This window comes from Eulemur rufifrons, chromosome 28, assembly GCF_041146395.1.
Source record: "Eulemur rufifrons isolate Redbay chromosome 28, OSU_ERuf_1, whole genome shotgun sequence".
NCBI lineage: Eukaryota > Metazoa > Chordata > Mammalia > Primates > Lemuridae > Eulemur > Eulemur rufifrons.
In genome coordinates this window covers 11,193,977-11,219,562 of record NC_091010.1, presented here as the reverse complement: position 1 = coordinate 11,219,562, position 25,586 = coordinate 11,193,977, and the positions used below count along the sequence as shown (strand labels likewise).

The following is a 25,586-nucleotide window of genomic DNA, read 5'->3' as shown; positions in this document are numbered from 1 at the left end:
ATGGAGGATATAGATTTAGATAACCATATATTTATAACCAATAAACCACTCAATTGCTATAATATCTGTATTTAATTTGTTCCTAGCCTTAAAAAACAATTCTATTTTTTCAGTTATTGGTTTCAGATATAACCATAAAAGTCACAGTACTATTTTTTTTAAAAAAATACAAGACATGCATAATAGAATTCTTGGTGTGTTGTCATAAATTCTGCATGCCATGCAATTTCTCAGCAATACAGGTGGCTCCTGTCAACATTTAGCTCATTGAAACATAGGCTGTATTCAATGGCCAATGTCTAATATTGATCAAACATTAAACAATTTTAAAATAATTGCATGACCAGATCATATTTATTATTTAAACACCCTTGTATATGTATTTTTCACTTAATTAAAATACTTCTGACATTTTAAAATATAGATAATAACGAATATAAATAAAAGAACTTGGCAAGGAAATAAACCCCTTAAGTCCTTTTGGGGATATATCTGTATCCATAGATACATATTTTCATAGATACATAGATAAATGATAATGCAAGAAGAACAGAAAAAAAAAGGCACACCTAAACTTACAATCAGGACATTTTTCGCAAGTAAAAATTAACCAATAATGCCGCCCACTTCCAAATTGGGAAAGCACATGGTCCAAATGAAAGTGGATTTTGAAGAGATTATCCATTAGACAAATCTTTTGCCTACATTGTTCTTTTCAGTTAGCATTCCATCCCATCCTCCAGGCAGAGGGGGAAAAAAAAGAGCAGGATTCTTTGCTAGTAAATTATGATCGCCAGGAACAGAACTCCTCCTCCTTTGGAAATTATAAACATTTGATATGGTTTTTCTGATATAGCTATGACAGCTTTCTGATTTTACCTTTCCTATTTCATAAATAGTTATGATGGGAACATACTTGACTCAGTAAATCTGAGGCATGAGAGCCTAATTCTAAGCACAAAGGATTGCTGATAATGCTGACCATATTCCAGTTGTTAAATTTTTATAATTCATATATGTATATCTATTACATATGCTATAACATGGATTAATTTTTGACTCGGGACTAAAAACTAAATCCAACAGAGTACTTTGAAATGTATATAAAATCACCTTTCCTTGCCTCTTTGCTATATATGATAGAATGAGTTCTTAAAATGTGAGAGAAAACTAGTATTAGATCAAATTGTGCACATTCTGAGTTTTAACTGGTAGGCACTTTTTCATACTGATATAATAGTCTGTTTATTCCTACACTCAATTTTCAGAGTAATCTAGAGCAGGTCATTACATGACAGGCCAGGTCAATCCTTTGGGTCCATCCTACTGTCTCTACCTGAGATTTAAAGGATAAATAGTAAGGGATTTGAAGGTATGACTACAGAAAGGTTTTTCCTAGTATTTTGGCTTCTCTAGTTAACGTAGGATGTTCAAGCAACTGGTCTATAAAAGGTATACATCATGAAATTCTAGAATTTACTTAATGTGCAAAATAACTATTCATATCTTTAAATACTAATGTTAAATGTTTTTAAATCAATATTGAAAATACACAAAAATAATATTCAAAAAGACAATGCTATTTTTAAGAATATGCTTGTACATAGATCAGTAGAGTCACATTATCTTTTAAAATAGTTTTATAAGTTTGTATGTTTAAAACGAATCTTGATTTCTCACACAACCACCATCCTCCAGCACTATTCCTACTCTCTTCAACTACTTTTGTGTGAATGATTAAGCACCTTCTACATTATTGTTTTTTTGTGTGTGTTATCCATTTCACCCTTCTTCTATCTGGGTATTTTTTTCTTTCAGATGAGAGAAAAAGATTTGCTTACTTTCCTTTGAAGCTATCATCTTCTGCTCCTACAGCTCATTCTTATTTCTTTCTCTCTTATTTTCCCCCGCCTAAATCTGAACTCCATCTCTCTTATCTTATTTCTTTTGAAAATTGCCTTCACTGACTGACCCTTTACTTAACTGCCCCAGGTGGCTTTCCCATGTCCATCTAAGTATACATCATTAGCTCCAAGCTGCTTTGTCCAAGATGGTATCTACCAGTCATTTAGCTATTTACATTTAAATTAATCACAAATCAAATTAAAAATTCTCTTCCTCAGTCACACTAGCCACATTTTCAAATGCTCAACAGTTGCATGTAACTAGTGGCTACTGCTCTGGACAGCACAGAAGGTTGTATGGGACAGCACAGCTCTAAGGCAGCCTTTCATTCTCAATCCAGAATTTAGTCCTACTGTGGCTGCTTTCTCCTTATAATGCAGGACTAAGGGTAGTTCACACCACTGCATTACTCCTTTCCTAAGAAGGGGATCTCCCCCTTTATTCCAACAGGTAAGAAATGCTTCATATTTGTCCTCAACGCTGAAAACACTGTTTTTGGACACATAAAAGGATCCTGTATTATGCCTACAGCATGTCTTAGGCAGCTCCCTATAGCAGTAAAACCTTTGTCTTACCCCAAATGAACAGCACCCAGCAGGTGTTTAGCTATTGTCCTTTGCTGAGTTAAATCTCACAAGTAACACCCACACCCAACCCAAAACAAAACATTTTTGATCTTTACCAGTACACCTCCAACACCAAAAGCACCTGTAGTATGAAAGCCAAATGTTAGCATAGGCAGAAAGACACTCCCAAAATTCTGAGGATCAAAATATATAATCAATACACAAAGGTTACATTCAATATTAATACATGCAGAAAATAGCATAATTAAAAAAATGTTTCTTAAGCCAGGAGGAAGAAAGTCAGAATTTTTAAGGTAAGAAACCACCACATAACAGGAAAGGGCATAGCAGAAATAGTTGGCAGCAGCCTCCCAGTACCACCTGAAATGACACTGTGATGGAGGCCCTCCTAGCCACGGAGGACTTTTTTGTATTTTTCTTTTGTAGAGGGAAATACCACTGGCTTTTAGAATCTAATGACATCGGACACTTGAATCATAAAACCTAACATCGTGGCCACCAAGCCACTTTCTAATCATACTTAGCTGGTGGCAGTACAAACGTGTATAAACCTTTCAGAAAAAACTGTGGTAATGTATTTCCAGAACCTTGCAAAGGACCATTCAGTAAGGGAATTCATTTTTAACTGATTATAGGCAATGCATTCTTTCAGTTTGGGTTTAGCAAAAGATGAAACCAAATAGTAAAAATAGCAATTATCACCATCACCACCTAGGCAGGTTAAAATATAACATATTACTAATTCCATCTCAATAGAAATGATAGATCTGTGCACACACCCATATACATACATTACAAAAAAACACTGGAAAACCATATATGAAATAACAATCGTTGTCAGTAGTTAGTGTGATTTGAGTAATTTAAATTTTCCTTAAATTTAAATATAAATATTGAAATAGATTCAAAGATAGCAAATAGATTTGCTATAGAATGAATATATTGTCATCTCTCTATAAAAAGGGACAGATAGAGGAAAAGGCCACTTTAGAGTGTTTCTCTTTTAAGCATATGTTTTTAGGCTCCATGTAATTCATGAGTATCCTTAGTATTCTACTTTTTTTCATTCCTTTAAGAAGAGGTGTTGAATTGTATTTTCTATTGAGAAAATTATTTATGTAATTTATGTAATTATCTATGTAATTTACTAAGTCAATAGATTTCTTCAACATTGCACTGAATCTAATTTGGTTGTGGAGGATTTTTTTTTTTTTTTTTTACATTCTTACTAAAACTATGGACACTTTCAATCATAAATATTTTTCTCCCAGGAATTTTAAATACAAGTATGTTTCTATGGATTACCACAATGGCCTGCTGAGACCTCTACCATACAGTGCAAACCGGGCATCTGTCTTTTTCTCTCAGGGAAGTAAGTCCTTATCATGATCTCTCACTGAGATCAAGCCTCTGTCCTCCCTTCCCACAGTTATGACCCTTTTCTCCTCTCTATTCCTTCCAGCCACCTCACCTCCTGCAGCCATTCAAAAGGGAGGCAACGGAGACATTACCTACAAGTTAGTGAAAATAGGTCTTCTCCATAAGACTGCTGTATACAAGTTGTGTAAGTACTTGCACAAATTACTTCTTAGTCTTAGCTTCTTCATGTGCAGGAAAAGAGTGCAACTGACACCATTTAGGCCAAATGAAGGTTTCTGTAAACATTTTGAGGGCTGGGACTCCAACTTCTTCACATTTACATTTCCAGATTAAGACAGTGCCTGGCAGGGAGTATGCACATGAAAATCTGCTGAATGAGTAAGTGAATATCTGCTTTTCTTCCTTTCCCCTGTTCTAATAATTTGTTTCTTCCTCTTATTTCCTGTTGGTTCTCTACATCAAAGATCTCATTCGTAGCCATTAGGTGATACCAAAATCCCTTTGGACAAATCTATGAAGAAAATTTACACTGGGCTCGATACATTCAAATTTCCATTGCTCTGCTGCTGTTGGTAGCCAACCACTATCCTTCTTCTGGCAGGTTCTGACTGAAGTGTTTATCTTATTTTTTTCATATTTCTTTCCACCTCCTAAATGGCTGCCAACAAGTTCTATAGACAGTAATCCACTTTCCTCCACCATTCTTTCTCACTGCAGCCAGATTTCCCCCTTCATTTTCTAGGAAATGTTCAGAGGAAATGCCCACATTTGCCTCACAAATCTCTGAGGTGAATTCTACTATATAATCTTCAACTGAGTGAGACGGTGTCAAGAGGACATTTAGATTTCCTAAAATATTACAAGAAATGGTGATGAACAAGACTCAGATTATAACTTTCAAACTTCTCAAAGGCTTAGCCAGATCAAAAAATTTTTTACTTACACTCAGTGTGGAGATATTTAATATAACATGCTTTAACTCCCCAAATTACTGCCTAACAAACTAAATGTTGCCAAAGAAGAATCACACTGCATCTCCACATCCCATCATCAAAATCTTGTTTAAGTATGTTGGGTTCCTGCTAAAAAAATAACATTTAGAGTAAAGTGTGACTTTTTTAAAGAGACAAGAAGATCATTGTAATTTCAGTAAATGGTTTCCAAAATAATGTATTTCAAATAAATCCCAAAGAACAGAAAAAAATTAGAAAAAAACTCAGTATTTAATATTTAATAATTGTTATTTAAGTAAATAAATATATAACTTTTTAACTAAATAAATACAACTCCATAAACCTACTTTTCTAGTAATTCTTAGATTAAAATTTTGAATTCTACCTTAAAATGAGCTTTAACACTAACTTTCACTATTCCCCTATACGTCAGTGTTCCAGCTGAAATCATGTACTTACTATTGCCTAATTGTACCTTCTACTTCTTTGCCTTTACTTGCACTGCTCCTTTTGCCAAAGATATCTTCCTATTGTAATCTGCAAAACCTCTCATCCTCCAAGACGCCTCAGTGTGCTTTCGGGGGAGAGAACCTTGAACTAGCACCAGAAGTCCTACGTTTTATTAATAGCTCAGTCATTTATTAATTATTGAACCTTTAATATTCTATTTAATCTCCCTGGATATTCTTATCTACAAAACAAAGATATTATATTTAGCCAGGTGATTCCTATAGTAATAGATAACAGGGAAAGCTAAAGTTTGGGTGTACTACAGTGCAAGCCTGGAATATTGATCTTTACTTAACCCAAGATCATAGTAAAACTAAGCCAGGAATATATTCCAGAATGTAATGAGGTTGTGTTGTACCAGTTATTTTTGTCTGGTCAGGAGGCTGACTAATACCCAGTTTCCAGCACAATGAGTTTGAGGGAGTCAGGACAGATATAAAGACTTTCATGAGGATGGCAAAATGGAATCACCAATCTATTTAGTAGCACAGTCATCAGAAGGCACAAACATCCCTGTGGAGAAACCAGAGAAACCTGGAAAGCCCAAACCTCCGTCCAGAATCAAGGGGCACAATCTTTTATTTTCTGTCTCCAAACAGATGAGTTTCTACATCCTTTGACATTAAAGAAATAAAATATCATTTCTATTGGCAGTTTTTGCTTTCTATGATTTAAACACAACCTTCACCTTCTTCACCAAGCCCCTTGCCTTGATTCTTTCAACTAGACTTTCTCAATCCTTTGAATCTTATAGACTTAGTTCCTTTAATAAGTACTTATAAATGGAGGAATCATTATTTATCTGTGTATTTCCTTCCCCAATTCCCCAGTTCTACTTAGAGAGCTTAATATCTTAGATGAGAGATCATCAAACTTTTTTTGAATAAATTAATTTATACCATTGTACCTTACACACACAAAATCATGACTTACTAGATGAATAGAAACAAAATAACTATTTTATAAATCTTAATGCCTATAGCCAAGTTCTACAAATTGGATTGTTCATTGCATTACCCACTATATTTCCCTGTTCATATGCGTTACTAGGAATCCACTTCTAAATACAAAGCAAAAGAAGAGTCAAGGCCAGCTCTTTAGGCATTTTCTTAATGAGAAATGTCTATTAACTAGCCCCATACAATAGGATAATGTTGGCTAATGGCCATATGATGATTCTCTGGCTCAGGCACATCATGAACGGAGTTCAGATTAAATGATCATCAGGGTATTTTTAGCACTAAATACGTTTTGAGATATAACATTTTTGAAAAACAACAAACAAGCATGGAATGAATACAAGGTTATTTTCTACTGTTTAGAAGAAACCATTCCCTAGTTCTGCCTAAGTAATAGCCTTTACTATCTGTATCTTTATGCATTTATATTTCCTAATATCCTCAACATTTGAGTAATTGTAATAATAAAACATATGTGAAAAGTTTCCCAAAGAAAGGGAATATGCTACATCATATATTTTCAAAGTATCATATGCTGCTAAAGTGGGGTGACTGCATACTGGACTCCTGCTTACTTTTGGACATGTGGAAATATTCTCTCATAAGTACATGCGATGAGAGAAGTGCAGACACTCAAAATGAGCTACAGTGTGCAGAATGGAAAAGCTATTAAATGCACATTCGCTTATATAAGACACACAAGAGAAGCTTTAGAAAGCACATAAACACCTAAGAGACAAGCAAAAAACAACTTACCTAAGAAAAAAATTAACAGCCATGACAGATTCAAAATTATTAGAGATTAGAGGAAAAAGCGTGGAATACAACATCAAAATAGCAAAAGACAGGAGAGGAGGTTAAGAACACGTTACTCACAGGAATTCTTCTCCAAGGTGTTTGGGTATATTTATCAGCATATGTGCATTTTTCCTCTTTAGATTTTTGGTGGTTGTTATACTGAGTTGCCTAAACAAAAACACAAATTTTTACATTGGTTTAATTCTGGACATATACAACAACAAGATAATTAGGGGTTCTCATAGGAAGTACAAAACCAAATTAACAAAAAAGTCACACATTGCAAAATAGTTCTGGCTACTGTTCTGAAGAAAAAAAGTGACTACAGCAAACATCAAGGTCTTTTCAGTAGTCTCTCATCCTATTCAGGGATTAGGTTCAAGAATCAGCCAGTTAAGGCTAGAATTTTAAATAGTCCAAATTACTCTTGGCAATCTTTTACACTGTTGGTAAAAAAAAAAAAACCAAAAAAAACCAAAAAAAAAACACTGTATATGATTTTATGTGTATCAATACATATGGTATTAAATATATGGATGTAGAATATATATATAGTGATACACAGCACTAGACACAGTAGCTCACGCTTGTAACACTAGCACTTTGGACGGCTGTGGCAGGAGGATCACTTGAGGCCAGGAGTTCAAGACCAGCCTGGGCAACATAGTGAGACCACGTATCTACAAAAAATGAAAAATTAGCCTGGCATGCTGGCATGTGCCTGTAGTCCTAGCTACTTGGGAGGCCGAGGCAGAAGGATCGCTTGGGCCCAGGAGTTTGAGGTCACAGTGAGCTACGATCGCACCACTACACTCCAGCCTAGGAGATACAGCAAGACCTGAGAGAGAGAGAAAGAGAGAGAAAACACTGCAAAATTTATAGTACTTCCCTAACTTATATGGTACTACAGTCACTGTAGCATTGCTTTTTTTGTTTGTCATATCCTGCTTCTACTTCTTAAAATTATATTGCCAGGGTTTTCAGTCATAATTCAATATTTCGTGAAAAAAATGATTTCATTTGCTTTGGCGTATTTTGACATAATTGCATCAAAATTTGTTTGAGCATTTTCCTATTATTGCATTTTGTACATGAATTATAATTTTTCATTATATAGCATATACTATGATTAGCATCTTTGTACATAAATATTCATCTGGATTTCTGAATATTTCCTTAAGAATGGTTCTCCAAAGTGGAATTACTAGGACAAAGGGTATGATTAGAAATGTTACTTTGATAACAAGAACTACAAATAAGCCAGTCTGTCTCTTTGCCAAACTAACCTCAGTACATTCGGAGCTACTGTCAATGTGGATTCACTGTGAGTTTTGAGTTTCAGGAGCCTTATAACTGCAAATACAGTTTATCAGTCTCATTTGCTTCTCTACCACTTCAGGAAAGTTTTTTTTGCTGAATAGGCAGGTACAGACATCTCTTCACTTGAAGGCAGTGGTTCCCAACGTGGCTGCACATTAGCATCACCTGGATCCCACCCCAGAGCAGTTTAATACGAATCCCTAGGGGAAGATGTGGGTGTCTCTTCCTTCCGTCCTTCCTTCTTTTCCTCCTTCTTTCCTTCCTTCCTTTCCTCCTTTCTTCCTTCCTGCCTCCCTTCCTCCCTCCTTTCCTTCCTTTCGTTTGTTCTTTCGCTCTTTCTATTTTCCAGCTAATTCCAGTGTGTGTTCAGCTTGAGAACAACTGCTTTAAAGTAAAAGAAAGTTTGGTCAGTTTGTAGTAGCCAAATAAATTTTAACTGTTGATGTCTTAAGTACCTTTGACCTTTGCCTTCTTAGGAGTTGGATTTGCTTGTGATGATGGTTATACTTCAAGATTAGGGCAGATGAATAAAATATAGGAAGCTCAGTTAAATTTGAATTTCAGGTAAATGACAAATAATTTTTTAGAGAAAGTATGTCCCAAATATTACATGGGATATGCATATATTAAAAATTTATTGTTTATCTGAAATTCAGATTTAACTGGGTCTCCTGTATTTTTATTTGCCAAATCTGGCCACCCTTATCATGGTTATACTTGAAGATACATCTGATTTTCTGTAGCATTTGTTCCCCTCCTCTTGCTGAGGATTGGTACTGGTATTTCCTATTTTATGAAGAGGTTTCTGTTTATAGTAGGTTTAGCCTCAGATTCTTTCTGCCCAGTTCAGAAAGTTACATTCATCAACCTTCTGAAATAACTCCACAGAAAAACTTTCAATACACTACATAAGGTCTTTGTGAGCTCCCTGGCCCATCCTGAAGTGTGTTGTGAGAAGCTTTTACTTGGCATAGGAGTCTCCTAATGGCCATAAAGTATGCAATAGCCTCTTTTTAAATTTATTTTTTATTTTTTTAGAGACAGGGTGTCTTCCATCACCCAGACTGGACTATAGTCATGTGATCGTCATAGTTCTCACTGCAACCTTGAACTCCTGGGCTCCAGCAAACCTCCTGCCTCAGCCTCCGAAGTAGCTGGGACTATCGGCATGTACCACCAAGCCCAGCTCATTTTTTAAAAATTTTTTGTAGAGATGAGGTCTTGCTATGTTGCCTAGGTTGGTCACAAACCCCTGGCTTCAAGCAATCCTCCTGCCTAGGCCTCCCAAAGTGCTGGGATTACAGGCATAAGGCACCGCACCCAGCCTCTAGAACAGTTTTTTAAATGCATTTTTGGTAAGACTCTACTGGACATTAAATGTCACCAGTCCACATTACAGCTTGTCTGGTCACATGTACAGTGCTAGGAAGCCTCTTTCATCATGTGTTGACTTTATTGGACTGAAATATTTTGAAGGGTCCCTGCCCTTTGACAAGATCCCTATAACCATCTCAGTTCACAAATGAACTCTGTACACATGATCCCACTCAAAACACACTCATTTATACAACACAGAGTAATATACTTGTATAAACTCTGGTCTCTCAAACAATTGTCAAATTCAAAAAAAGAATGAAAAGACTGATAAAGAAAATTCCACCTTAGTGTGAAGCTGGAAAATAACCATATTATTTATTAAACAACCCCACTGGAGATAAATATACTTTCTTGTAGGAAAACCTAAAAAATTACTGATTGTTGCATCAAGTTAAAATAGTAAGTTTCTATTTTGAAAATATTTACCAATTATCAAATTTTTTTATTAATTGCAATTAGATCATTCCAATTTCCTTATACAAAATAAAATCTAGTTAAAAACAAAAATTTCTATAGTACAGACATATTTCCCATTCCTAAGAAATAGGATAGTTACTGAAACGAAATTCAACGTATAAGCATATCAACTTAAAGTCTCTTGGAATTCAGTGTAATAGGACTTAACTTTTCACATATATCAGAGATATATAAACAAGAGAAAATTAAAAAACACTTATCATAAGGCAAGCACATTACTATTTTATCCTGACCATGGCAAGTCCAGAAATATAGGTGCTCCTCAATTTATGAAGGGGTTACATCCTGAAAAATCCATCATAATATCACTGCAAACACACTTTCAATTTATAATATTTTCAATTTATGTGGCTTTACTGGGACACAACCTCATTATAAATGGAGGAGTACACTGAATGCACATAGCTTTTGCACCATCATACAATTGAAAATCCTAAATAAGGAGGACTGACTGCAGTTTTGTTTCTGTGGTCAATATGTTGACACATACTGAAAAATAATATTTTGTAAATATATGAATTTTCCATAATTTGGAAAATCCAGTTTTTAATACCACTTCAACATATTTAAAATGACTACCATCTTTCTTTTTTTCTTTTTTTTTTTTAGAGATAGGGTCTCACTCTGTTGCCCAGGCTGGAGGCGCAATGGCACAATCACAGCTTACTGTAACCTCGAACTCCTGGCCTCAAGCGATCCTCCTCCCTCAGTCTGCCAAAGTGCTAGGATTACAGCTGTGAGCCACTATGCCTGGCTCATCTGCTTTCTTTATTGCTGACAGACTGTATTCAGATGCTCGCCTTCTATGTAGTTTCATATTCAGGGGAATGTGTCCTAATCCTCTACTCCAAGGAGATAGATCTTGATTAGTCTAAACCAACCTGGTTAATCCTAGTACAGCTATGCTTAGTAAGGGACAAGTAACCCAAATCTAGCCAATAAAACACAAAGGAAAGTCTAGGGTCCTTCTGAGAAGATATTCCTTAATTTTAAAAACAGGCACTACAGGTAATAGGCCCTTTTCCCACCTTTGGGTATTGCTGTGTGGTAACGTGACACAAAGAGCTACAGCAGACATCTATGACCACGAAGGGACAGCCAAGAGGATTCAAGAAAAGTCAACCTAGAACTTCAACCATTAACCAAAAGACCAATAAGTAACCATGGAAATGGAGAGGACCTATACACTTTCTTGATATTTGAGTTTACAGCTGTTCTTATTTCTTAAGTCACTTTTAGGGACTTTTACTTGAAACTTAAAACATCATAAGATATGCCCTGCTTTACAGCAAGTCATTAAATAAGAATTACTATTTATCATGCAGCCAAGGGCCTAGCATTAGGCAGTTTATATATGTAATTAATTAACAACTATCGCAGCCCTATATGGTCAGTATTATTTTTAGTATTCCCACTTATAGAAGAGGATTAGGAGAGATTACAAAACTTCCCTCAGAGAACACAGCTATTAAATTTTAAGTCAGGATTTGAACCTGGATCTGTCACGATTTTCAAATATACTTCACTGATGGCCCACTTAACCTGAGTTCCACTTTCTATGTCTCCCCAAAGAAAATTTCACAGTAATTTCACAAGATTATTCTGAGGATTCAACAAGTACATGTATCTAAATTAACTATTATATAACTAGTATATTGAGATGAAGATAAACAGGCATTCTTTCTTAGCATTTTAGAATAAGGTTTGAATAGTCAAATCTCTATACCTTTCAGTTAAATTCTTGGAGCACTGCAATCTGATTTTATATCAACATATTTCACATATAAAATTTGAATTTAACAATAGTGTCGCTTTATTTTTATGAAAATCTGCATGCAAACATAGGTTAGAGGTGAATGTATTTTTTTTAAAAAGAAAAGGTTAGAAATGAAAAGGAACTTTAAAATCACCTAGAAAAATCTCCACATTTTGGATAAAGAAAGCCCTACAGAGGTGTGAAAACAGCCAATGTCATTCAGCTAATTAATACCGGAGATAAGAACCTAATTCCTCATCTATGGTTCTTCTGACAACTTTTTCTAATTTTAAGAAAGTAGTTTACAGATGTAAAGAATGAAAAAATTAAAAATTAAAATATAGAAAGGCGATTTTAATTTTGATAAATGTGAAAAATGCTGTTTTTTATATATATATATTATATATGGTTTATATCCTTTTTAAATTCTCTTGATTTTGAACAAGTGACTTTCTAGAGTTCCATAACTAAACTTTATACTATTAAAATCTTTCTGGCCGGGCGCGGTGGCTCACGCCTGTAATCCTAGCACTCTGGGAGGCCGAGGTGGGCGGATCGTTGGAGCTCAGGAGTTCGAGACCAGCCTGAGCAAGAGCGAGACCCCATCTCTACTAAAAATAGAAAGATATTATATGGACAGCTAAAAAAATATATATAGAAAAAATTAGCCGGGCATGGTGGCGCATGCCTGTAGTCCCAGCTACTCGGGAGGCTGAGACAGGAGGATCCTTTGAGCTCAGGAGTTTGAGGTTGCTGTGAGCTAGGCTGACGCCACGGCACTCACTCTAGCCTGGGCAACAGAGTGAGACTCTGTCTCAAAAAAAAAAAAAAAAAAAAAAAAAAATCTTTCTGAATGACTTCTAATTCCCTACTACAAAAAGAACACATGGCCCCTTAAAACTCGTTTAGTAAGACATTCACTTCCCAGAGGATCACTGTTTGCAATGACAAGCAGTGAATCTTCTCTAATCTTCTAAATTTATGTTGAGAAAACCATAATAAATGTTAGTCTCTAGGTTCAAGAACAGGAACTTTCAAGTAAGTTTCACAAAGTTCTCTTGATACAGGCTGCAATTCCCCTGCAATCTGTAAATGGGCTAATATGATTCTGATGTGCTTACAGAGGGAATTTCTAGCTGAATGTGCCACGGCTGCCCAAGCAATGTGTAGGAAAACTATGCACAGCACATAGAAAAACAGGTGACAGGTTCCTATATAATAATTATGATTTCTAGGTTAAATATACCAAATACAGAGAATTTCAAGGTATACACTGTTAAAGATTAATGCTTTCAATTTTCTCGTTTTCTTTCTTTCAGATTATCTTTGATATTTCTTAAATCTTTCTAAAAATTATTTTCAAGGTGAGATATTGTTCAGGACAACTGGCTCAGTCTTGTCAGTAAGTTAAAAGGGACTAAAGGACATAAACATTTGTCATGCACTATCCTAGACTGGATTCTAGTCTACACAAATCAAATGTACAGGATGTTTTGGGAGATCTGAATATGGACAAGATATTAGAATATATTAAGAAATTACTGTTAATTGCTTAAAGATGATATTATTTCATCTAGGAAGAGACCTGTTTTTATTTTTTAAAGATGCATGTGGAGGTTAAAAGAACATTTTGTTAAAACTTTTCAGCACAAAAAGATTGACCTTTAATTAATCACATATCAATATAAAGTGACCTCTTTTCATAATTCTTTCAGCCTTAAATTTACTTTCCTAATTTTAATATTGAAACCCCAGTATTTTTTATGAGAATAATTTTATTCTGTGTCCCCCAACCTTTTATGTTCAGCCTTATTAGGCCATTTTACTTTAGCTAAATCTCTTTTGTACAAGGCAAGTTACTGAATTTTGCTTTAAATCCTCAAGCAAACTCTCTGCAAAGACATAGGACAATTTAAAATTACTATCATATCTGCTACATTTGGTTTAATTTCTGTTACCTTAGTTTTGCTGTTTTTAGGTTTTTCTTGGTATTTTTCTACTTTATCTTTATTTACTTTTATTTATTGCAAGATACATTATTACAACCTATTAATAACCATCTTAAAGCATTTCACAAACAGTATCATAATTTATCTAAGTATATTAAAAAAATTGCTTGGGATACTGATTTGTAGAAGATAAAAAATTCAGTACTTCTGACATCCTTCACCATATTCCTATATTCTTCCTCAAACTTACTTAATTTAATCTAAATATTTTCCAAAACTAACAGTGAATTAAAATTTTTAAATTATAATTTTTTTAATTTCAGAAAAACTAAAGATTTATAAATTCAAATAAATCCTAACATTTGAATAACATATAATTTACATTAGATAAAATAATGACCAGTAGGTTTTCTCCAACTAATGGTCTGCAAGTTTATTCCCATTAGTTTCTCTAAAGATCATTTCCATTTCACTACTCATTCATTTTAATCTTTACTTCCTTATTCTTAAGTCATTTCTTAATTTCTCTCTCAAGTATTTGGAATGCATTGTTAACTGCACAGCATATTTTTCAAGACATTAGAGACATTACCTTTGTATATAAATAAAAATTTGTGTAGATATAAAATATGAGGTTCATAACCTTTTTTCTAAAGTGCACAAGGCACAGTATCTTGTGCTCTATAATATATTTTCACAAAAATTGAAGCTTACTTAATTCCCATTGCTATCTTTTTTCTTTTCCCTGAAAGCTGGCTGGGTTCTTGTATTTAGCTTCGAAACACAAACATTAGGTCTTATTATTATCCTTTTCAGTTTTGTATTTTGTAGGACCTCAATTTGCAATATTAGATTATTCTTTATTCAGATTCATAAATTTTCTTTGTCACTTTAATCATAATATCTGATCTTTCTGTTCTAACTATTTATTTATGAGCTGAATCTCTGATCTGACCTCAGTGGCTCAGAGTTCAGTATGTTATATCTCTTATATTCTGGCTGAGATTAATATTTCATACTGCTAAATTGCCTTGCTAGACCAAGATATGCTTCTGACTTCCAACAAAGATTTTCTTTTTACTGTTACAATTTTTAGGCCATTATTTTCTTTTTATCATGGCCTTTTATATTACTATGAACTAAATTATAATTAAATTTAAGACATCATACATATTTTCATATGAGGCTAACATTTGAAATTATAACACTCATAAAATTATAAAGATTCCAACATGGCTCTGAGGGATCATTCAGTATCACCTATAGGGAAGAAACATTTTCTGGGAATATCCTTCACTCTGAGAGCTCTATAGCTACCAAACACTGAACACCCAGTCTCATTCTGTTCACAGAGAAAGAAAATATCCTGTTCTCAATTCACCAGTACTCGTTTCTTAACACATGTATGAAGGAAAGCCATTTACCCTGCATCAATAAAATGAATGTAAATCAGTGGATTTTAAATACCCCAACAGAGGCCACTGAAAATGGATCAACAAAGAATTTTTCACATTGAATACTTAATATTTACACTGAAAGTTAAATCATATACTTTTATTAAACTGCATAAAATCTAAAAATACAAAAGTACAAATTTGAAAGCCAAAAAAAAGTCAAACTCTAATTGCAGCTCAGTTTTATAAAAATATATATTGCCCAATTTGAAAAGCTTCCATTTGACATATTATACTATAATACTCACAAGCTGATGTTCTAATAGTTGGATTTTTTCATCTTTTTTCTTTATTTCTTCTTTAAGTTGTTTTATTTCATTTAACAAATCTTCATTCTGAAATGTTAAAAAAATTTAAGATTAAGTATTTAAAATATCATAGAAGAAGAAAAATCAATGCTGAAGACCAAGGAATGAATGGACCATTCATTAATTTAGGGGGGAAAAATCCTCTATTAAAAAAAAAAAATCTAAGACTTCTTCTAATGGAGTCTGACATGTAGAAAATTAACAATAACGAGAACAACAGCTAATATTCATTAAGTACTTATTAGATATCAGAAACTAAGCATTTTTAGGTATTTAAGCATTTGATCTTGACCACACCTCTGAGGCAAGAATTCTTATTCCTTTTTTACATCTAAAAAAACCGGGACATAGGCCATAGAGTAAAATAAATCACACACAAAACATTAACTTCAGCTAGATTTCAAGAGATGCATAAGAGTTGCCTGCTAGAAAAAACAGAAGGCACAACAAGCAGAGGGAATTGTATAATTTAAGGCATAGAGGATTTCATGGCTGGTTCAGAAATCAGCAAAAAGAGAAATGTACCTTCCAAGGGTAACAAGGGAAATTCTTTTCCCATGAACCACTTTTTGAAGAGCACTATCTGAATCAAAAAGAGAATACCTTGTCAACTTCATTATGAAAAATGCCTGATATTATTAAATGGAAACCAACTGTCAAGTTAAACAGGAATCCAGTTATATACCCACAGTGTTAAGTATTATTACCTTACAGTTAGTCCATTTTGTGCACCACTATTCAACTACCCAGAAATATATACTGAGGAAGTAGTATGAGCAAGGAAATTAGAATAATATGTGAATGATATATCTATCATATCTCTCCAGAGAGAAAAATATGCAAGCAATGAGTATAATGTGTCATTACTGGACAAAGTATGTCATCTCCAGAAGATACACTGGCCACAAAAAAATATACATTGCGGTTTAACAAGAGATCAGAAATAGACATTTTACAAAGGCTTATCATATCACATAAGCATCCCAAACAATAAGGAAGAAAAGATTTTTAAAATCCTGTTATGTAGTCTATAATTGGGAAAGACATTATTACATATAAAAAATGATTTCCAGTCAAATTTTAAAAGTTTAGGAATTTAAAAAATTCACAAATCAAGACAAAAACATGGACTGCAGATCATGAAAAATACATTTCTAACGATACATTTAGAAGGACACATTTCTAAGCTATGCAGCAAGTGAAGTTATTAAGAAATGAAAACATATATTTGATTATATAAAATTTTAAACCACCTTAACAATTAACATTAAAGTTAAATGCTGGTGGAAATCCATGCAAATATGACAAAGGAATTATATCTCAAGTACACTAAGAGCCTATCCAAACATATAAGACCATTTTCAAGGCCCCAAAGGACAAATAGCCAGTTCTCGCAAACATACATATAAAATGGGTAAAATGTTCTATTTGACTTGTTAAAAAAATACAAGTTAAAATATCACAGATATTGCTTTATAGATATTAAACTAGGGGGAAACACCCAACGTGATTAACAAGATTACAGGAAAAAAAAAAAAAAACAGTACATCATCAGACACAGCCACTAACCTTTCTGGACAAACATATTATATGTATAAGAGTCATAAAAATGCACTCTCTGATTCAGCTATCTTATGCCAAAAAAATGATCCTAAGTATGAGAAAACCTATAACAAGGTATCATCTGAAAGTTACAAGTTTACAATTGTCCTATGAGGGGACAATCGAAACACATATAACAACTTGATGAAACACTACTACATCGCCATCAAAATACAATGTGGTAAGAACAGTAACAGCCAACATGTATATAGCACTTATTACATGTCAGGCACTGCTCTAAGGTTTTATACATAAAAGTAGACAAAGGAGAACACACCAGGGAATGAGTGACTCCCGTGGAGTCTTAAAGGATGATCAGAAGTTAGAGAAGTGTAGTAGGCTTTCGATTTTAGGGTAAGGAATTGTAAGTGTCATACAACACAATACAGAAGGAAGTACACGCATAGCAGATTTGGAGAATTATAAGCAGTGATGCTGTAGCACAAAGGCTGTGGTTAATAGTGAGGAGTGACTGGGCTACTAAACTAGCTAAGAGCCAGACCACAGAGGGCCATGACTATCAAACATGGTCTTAGCTAAGGAGTCACATATTTGTATTTAGAATCGCTTTGGTAGCTATTTGAAGGGCAAATTTGCTAAAAGCAACAAAATTGAGCTAAGAACTTGTTATAAAAATATTGTAATAACCAGCTGGGGGCACAGTGGCTTAATATCTATAATCCTAGCACTGTGGGAGGATCACTTGAGCTCAGGAGTTCGAGACCAGCCTGGACAACAGAGCGAGACCCTGTCTTTACAAAAAATTAAAAAATAAATAAAAAACTACCCAGGCGTGGTACCGCACATCTATAGTCCCAGCTCCTCAGGAGGCTGAGGTGGGAGGATCACTTTTGCCTAGGAGTTCAAGACAGCAGTAAGCTATGATAATACCACTGCACTCCAGCGTAGGCAACAGAGTGAAACCACATCTCTAAAAAAACAAATATGGTAACAATCCAGATGAAGGCAGGAGCTTGACAGAAGAGAGTGATAACAAAGATGGAGAAGAGATCACAATTTGGAGATTTTGACAGTTCGCTACATGTGAAAGAAGATCACAGAGGAGCAGTCAAGAGTGACATCCATATTTCTGGCTTGAGTGACAAAGTGAATAGCTGTGCCATGAAAAGAAATGGAGAATACAGGAGGAAAAATATGTTCAAAGAGGAGCATGTATGAATTTTAAATATACCGTTAGAGGTACCTGTCCGCGGGTGAGACACACAGCAGTAATGTGCAACGGGCAACTGGATTACAAAGCACGAAAGAGAGAAATTTTACACATTATCTATATAAGCGTCATATGTGAAATCATGACAGTAAAAAGTTCAAAGAGGACTGAACTAAAGATATAAATTGAACATTTAAAGGAAGAGGAAACCCTACAATGGGAAAAAATGTTAAGAGATATAAGAGATTCCTGAAAGAAGTGACAGAAAAGGAAAGGGACAAAGCTTTTAAGACAAAAGCTGTGCTAAATCTACAGCAAGAAAACCAGTAGCTATTTTCATTTTTTCAAGTTTCTACATTAACTAGATAGGGGTTTAAGGAGAGTCAAAGAAAAGTTTATTTGATTTACCAAATTTAAGATGAGTGAGATATATAAATTTATAAACTGATGATGAAGAAAAAGCAGAGGAAGCACACTGAAGACAGAGGAGAGCAGAGGAGATGTACTCAGGTTCTTAAGTAGCAGCAGAAGATAGTTAGGCATACAGGAGAAAAGGTGGTCTTCCACAGCATGGTGGCCACTTATCCCCTCTACGTGGAAGAAACTGAATGAGAATGAGACAGACACAAGTTTAAGTTAGAAGGCAGTAAGAGATGATCTTTGCTTGATGAACACAAGGCTACCTGCAGAGGTTGAGAAGCATAGCAGAGCATGGGGCTTGAGATGTTTAATCTTTGGAATAGGTTATCAGGGGAATGGAAAATGGAGCTCTCCTGAGATAAATATAAGGACAGAGTGGCAGCATGCAGTGGAGATTTTAGACCTTGAATTTTTAATGACAAAAGACAGCATATTTATGTCACTGAAAACTGTACTGCTAGATCATTTAGATGAGAAGGTGACATAGTTGGGGATTTGCTGATGAAAGTATAAGAGAAAACAAGATATGGGAGAAAAGAGACAGTGTGAGCTACTGCATCTCATCTTAAACAAGAAGGAAGAGAGACTAGGAAAATGCCATGTGACAATATGTTTATCATGAAGTACTAATATAGAGGAACTACAAGGAACATTGAAAAAAGTGAAGATACTAGTTGTGTAAAGAAGGTGGAATTAAAATGTTTTCTTTAAAAATAATTTCTTCACATATAAAAAATTGTTTTCACAAAAAAAATCCAAGAAAAAGGGTCAACTTTACTTTTAAAATGCCAGTCATAAAAATTAAAAATCTAAGAGATCACTGGAGATCATCTATGTCAATGGATCTCAGCTGAGTGTTGACAAAGAGTTGGCCTGCTAATGACCTGCTGATTTAAAATATTATTATACTGGGATGGAAGCCAAGACACAGGAAATAATTTGGAAAATGACAGGTACTCAACAAGCTGAAAAGCTAAGATTAGATAACCGGAGTTGACTACTATGCTACATTGTTTTGATTTTGATTGTTTTATATGCAATCTTTTTCCCATAAATCACTCTACATCCTATGACAAAATGATGCTTCTCTGCCCCCACTAAAACCAGGCTTGGCCACTTGAATTGTTTTGAAAATGACATGTGCCACATCAAAGCAGAATTCACATGTGGTTCTGTCAAAGCTCTTTTCTCTCTGGCACAACAATATGTCCCACAACAAGGGCTGATCCTTCAGTTTGGATCCCAGAACGAAGGACATATATGAAGCAGAGTTTCAGCTGACCTACTGCCAATATGTGCGGGGAGTTAGCTACGCTCCCCGCAAAGAGGTCGTTTTCTCTTTGTTCCGATCATGGTCTCTAAGTTGACTACGCCAGTTTGCAGGGAGTTAGCTACGCTCCCTGCAAAGAGGTTTTTTTCTGCCGATCAGGTCTCTCAGGCAGGGGTCATTGCAAAGGATGAAAAATATAGTAGAAAATAGAAATAAAAGATAAAGTAATGGCAATAATAATACACAGAGCCAAAGATATAGTTTATAATGTAAAAGTTTATGAAAATAGATAAAGGAGGGTATCCGGATGGAAATATTTTACCCGCATAAAATATCTCCCCGACTGAAATTCCACACAGGTATTATATAGGGTACATACAGGCTCCGGTTGCCAAGGGCAACGAGATTTTCATACTAACAGGCAGTTTGCTTTAGGGTCAAAGTCTCCTAAAAGGCTACTATAGATCCTTTGACTAACTCTAACTAGGGGAACAATGAGTTATAAAATCGTCTTGGGGCAAACTTCTAAGTTTTATGATAAGGCTATTACTTTAGCAACAAACAGAGACATCTTGGCTCTGGTGATTGTGTTCTTGGAGACAGAGATATCCCAGAAGTCAACATGGGCTGTGCTTTGTGTTAATTACTTTAAGGGCATGGTTCCATCTGGGCCCTTGGGCATTAGCATATCTATCTGATTAGCTCTCATCTCCGGGGGTCCACCTGTTAGCTCCGGCAACCTTTGGTTCTAAGGGAGGACTGCCTTGTCTTTCAAAACAGGTGAGAACCAAAGGCGCAGTTTACAGCTGTCTCTTTGAAGTGCAGCTTCTACTGACCAGCAAGACGCCCTCCTGAGCCCTCCTGAGACGAGGCAGCTTTTGAACTAACACATTTATTTTTCCTTTAAGGCAAAGCCTTATTTGACTTCTGAAATCAAATCTTGTCTCCAGAAATACAGGGGGCATTTCTATAACTCAGTATTCTTAGGCTCAACAAATATGTATAACATAAGTGAGACAAAAATTTTGCTATGATAAGCCACCGATGTTTTGAGGTTATTTGTTACTACAGATGATAAGCAAACACTGATTAGTATGCCCTGAAAATAGGATGTAAAAGCCAATAATAACTTTATTTGGAAATACTAAAGACTATTTGTGTTTAAGAAATAAATATGGCCTTAAAAACTTTTACAAAGTGAAGAGCTTTCTTCAACTAAAAATAGACCTTAAGATGAGAATTATTTTTAAAAATACTTTCAAATACTCACTAGAATGAATCTGGATTCTGAGTGAGGGGACAAGAAGGCTGACTAGAAACATTGGTCGCCAGGTCATCTCAGAAAGAAGCAAAAATTTTAGATGGAAAAAAAAAAAATACAAAAACCATAGTTTAGTTGTAATTCTGCGGGAGAAGTGCCAGAACCTATCAGAGATTACATGGGAAGAAGTTGCAGGGCAGAATAAGGAGTAAGATTTTGGCAGAGATAAATGTCTGAGAAACTTAGAGTCCTGTGGAAAAGACAGGTGGGAGTTTTATTTCTCCTCCCCTCGCACCTCTGGTAGTCAGCAGGCTCCCGAGCTGCTGGAGGGCTTCTCTACCCTCACGAGCCCAAAAGCTGCTGCCACCAGTGAACTGGAAGCTTCTTGAAAACAAACCACCAGGCTGCCAGCCCCCTTGGGGTCACTCCCTGTCACCAAAGACTTGAGCTAAGGCGGCAGGTGCCATATTGCTTCTCCACCCGTTGTGAGCCTTTGTCCTCCCCAAGTAGCTTCAGCCCTTCAGTTTTCATGTCACTGGTCTCCACACAAACAATTCTCAACTCCTACTGAGACTGCAGTGGCCACAAGAACCAGTGGGTCCTGAGGGAACTGTGTGATCCAAGAGCTTGGACATTCGGGCAGACTGCCTACAGGGGAGAGAGACAAAGGGGACCAGAGTGCCAGCTCTCCTCCGTTCAGACTATTTTCCACCCCCTTCCCTCCCACTGCTGCCGAGTGGCATGTGTGCCTCTAAGGAATGATTGAGCCCAGGCTCTCAGGAGTGTCTGCTTCCCTTCCGTTAGCACATCTACTACACTGAGGCTTCCACAGAGACTGGGGATCACATCTTTGCTCTTAAAGACCTGTGCAGACCAAGGGGTCCTAGGACTGAGCTCCCTGCCTACAAGCCACCCCTGCTGCTGCTCGCCTGGCTGCTCCAGCAGAGGAGGCACACACTAAAGCAGGGGAATATTAACCCTACTTGAGCACTCCTCGGGCAAGAAAGGACAAGCACACTTCTCCCTGGCATAGTCAGGGAGTGAACTTTGGGGACCAGGGGACAAACCCGCAGGCCAGATCCCATACCCCAAGAATTGATAGTGTGGCACAGAAGGGAGATTTATGAACTAATCTTACGAGGTGAGAGAGAGCCCACTTGGGCAGAACTGAAAGGCGAGTGCAGTGTGGGTCTGAGCCACAGCTCCCTCATGGAGCACCACTCCCCCCACAGGACAGCAGCGCTTTTGGTTCAGGGCAGAATCTTGGGCAGGGAAGCTCCCAGCCTGTAGCACCATTGCTGGTGAGCTCAGCTACTTTGCTATGCTCATGGGAAGACACCAGAAGGAGATGTGCCGGGTAGGGGAGGAGGAAGAAGAGTGAAACCCACTCCCAAAAGCCACCTTTGCAAATTCCAGACAGTCCCTCCCCCATCAGCAGACTTTCTGGCTTCATGGGGCTGCTTCAGCCCCTCCCTGGTGGTTTCCCCAGAGACCTGGGAGCTGACCCTCCATGCCTGACAAGACAGCTCTTGTTCCCGCCTCTGTGGAGCCTGAACACAGGCTTGTCTAACTCAGCCCGGCTCAGCCTCGCTCTTCCACCCACAGTTACTGTGGTGGAAATGAGTCCATGGCAGCTCCAGGGCCCCATCCAGCACCTGGGGCGTCCAAGTGCTTCTCCTGATCTACAGAAGAGCCAGTCACAGGTCCCAGAAAACAACACTGCAGCTGGCTCTTTCCTGCAAGCACCACCTACTGACGGGGAGGAAAACTTGTACAGCCCTTTACTACATTTATGACTCAATGATATAGTCGTGGCTGCCTCTTACCCACAAGCACCAACTGCTGTCTCAGAGATTATACTGGGCATCACAATATAATTCACACTGTTAAGAAGACCACAGGGCTGGGGAAAGAGAAAGGATTTCAAAGACTTCAAAACCAAAGATAGGGAAGCTGCCCACACATATAGTGTGACACTGCTATAACCTACAAATAACTAGCAATTGAGAAAACCACCACACTAAGAAGATCTATAACCAAGGTATTCATCCACAACCTAGACCCCTCCCCCATAAAAGTACCCACAAGCAATGCCAAAGGTTATTATCCAACATATGCTACAGACACACCCTTAAGAGGGAGAGAAAACAGCCCCATCTAAGCAAAAGAAAATCCAAAAACAAGAAGTGACGGCTGCTCTAGATAAGAAGGAATCAGCACAAGAACTCCAGAAGTATGAAAAATCAGAGTGAAAGGACACCCACAAGGAAGCACACCAGCTCTCCAGCAATGGATTCCCATCCAAAATAAAAATACTGAAATGACATATAAAAAATTCCAAATACGGAATTTTTGAGGAAGCTCAGTGAGCTCCAAGAGAAAATGGAAAACCCACTCAAAGAAACCAGGAAAACAATTCAAGAAATGAATGAAAAATTTACAAAAGAGATAGATATATTTTTTTTAAAAAACCAAATAGAATGTCTGTAGATGAAAAATTCATTCAGGGAAATACAAAAAAGTTTAAAGAACAGACTAGACCAAGCAGAAGAAAGAATTACAGAACCTGACAACTCTTTCAATTTAACCCAGTCAGTCCAAAATAAAAAAAAACAAGGAATCAAGAGGAATGAACAAAGTCTACGAGAAGTATGGGATTGTGTAAAACAGCCAAATATAAGAATCACAGGCATCCCTGATTGTAAAGATGAAAATGTACAAGGCCTAGAAATCCTACTTGAGGAAATAACTAAGGAAAACTCTCCCGGTCATGCTAGAAATTTAGACATCCAGATGTAAGAAGCTCAACGAACACCTGGAAGATTCATGGCAAAAAAGGAATTAACAAGGGATACAGTCATCAGACTGGCCCAAGTCAACACAAAGAAGGAACTCCTATAAGCCGAGAGGCAAAAACATCAAGAAACTTACAAAGGAAAACCCATCAGACTAATAGCAGACTTCTCAGTAGAAACTGTACAAAAAAGAAAAGAATCTGTTCCTATCTTTAGTCTCCTTAAACAGAATAAATGCCAGCCAAGAATTTTGTATCCTGCTAAAATAAGTTTCATAAACAGAGAAGAAATAAAGTCTTTTCCAGACAAGCAAACACTAAGGGAATTTGTCACTACTAGACCTGCCCTACGGAAATGCTCAAGAATGCATTGTACATGCAATAGCACAATAGACAGCAACCAGTGTAACAACAAAAGTTACAGCTTACAGCTTTTATAAAACAATAGCACAAGAGGGAAAATAAAACAATAAGATATATCCAACATGTTGAACAGAAACAACATCCCACATCACATATCAATACTAACACTCAACATGAATGGTCTCAATGTCCCACTTAAAAGACACACAGACTGGCTGAATGGATGAAAAAATACAACACAAATTATTTGTTGTCCCCAAGAAAGTCATCTAAACCACAAGGTCTTACAGAGACTCAAGGTAATGGGATGGAAAAAATATTCCACAAAAATAGAAACCAAAAGCAAGCATGTATAGCCATTCTCATATCAAATCAAATAGACTTTAAATCAACAATGGTTTAAAAAAAGACAAAAATGGTCATTACATAATGGTAAATGGAGCAATTCAACAAGAAGACATAATAATCCTAAATATATATGTACCTAACACAGGAGCTCCCAGTTTCATAAAACAAATTATTCTAGATTTAAGCAGATAAAAACACTAACATCTTAGCAGTCGAGGACTTCAACACCTCACTGAAAGAACTGGACAGATCATCAATGCAGAAAATGAATAAAGAAACACTGGACTTTAAACAGGACTGTAGAACAAATGGACCTAACAGACATTTACAGAACATTCTACCCCAAAACTACTGAATATATATTTTTCTCATCAGCACATGGGACATTTTCCAACATGGATCATGTCTTAAGCCATAAAACAAGTCTCAGTAAACTCAAAAAAATCAAAATCATACCATGTATCTTCTCAGACTATAGGGGAATAAAACTAGAAATCAATTCAAGAGAAACATTCCAATCTACATAAAGTCAATGAAATTAAACAACCTGCTCTGAATGAGCATTGGGTCAATGATGAAATTAAGATGGAAATCAAAAGATTCCTCAAACTGAATGACAAAGGT

At 36.1% G+C, this 25,586-nt stretch overlaps 1 protein-coding gene across 2 annotated transcripts in view; it reads right to left on the bottom strand.

The window, feature by feature from the left end:
• CCSER2 (coiled-coil serine rich protein 2) overlaps nucleotides 1-25,586 on the bottom strand; it is a 168,921-nt gene that overhangs the window by 21,586 nt on the left and 121,749 nt on the right. For both annotated transcript variants that reach the window (XM_069459967.1, XM_069459968.1), the window contains exons 8-9: nucleotides 15,674-15,760; nucleotides 7,171-7,260 (exon numbers count right to left, since the gene is read on the bottom strand). In XM_069459967.1, the coding sequence (XP_069316068.1) occupies nucleotides 7,171-7,260; nucleotides 15,674-15,760 (177 nt within the window). The remainder of the gene's footprint in view (nucleotides 1-7,170; nucleotides 7,261-15,673; nucleotides 15,761-25,586) is intronic.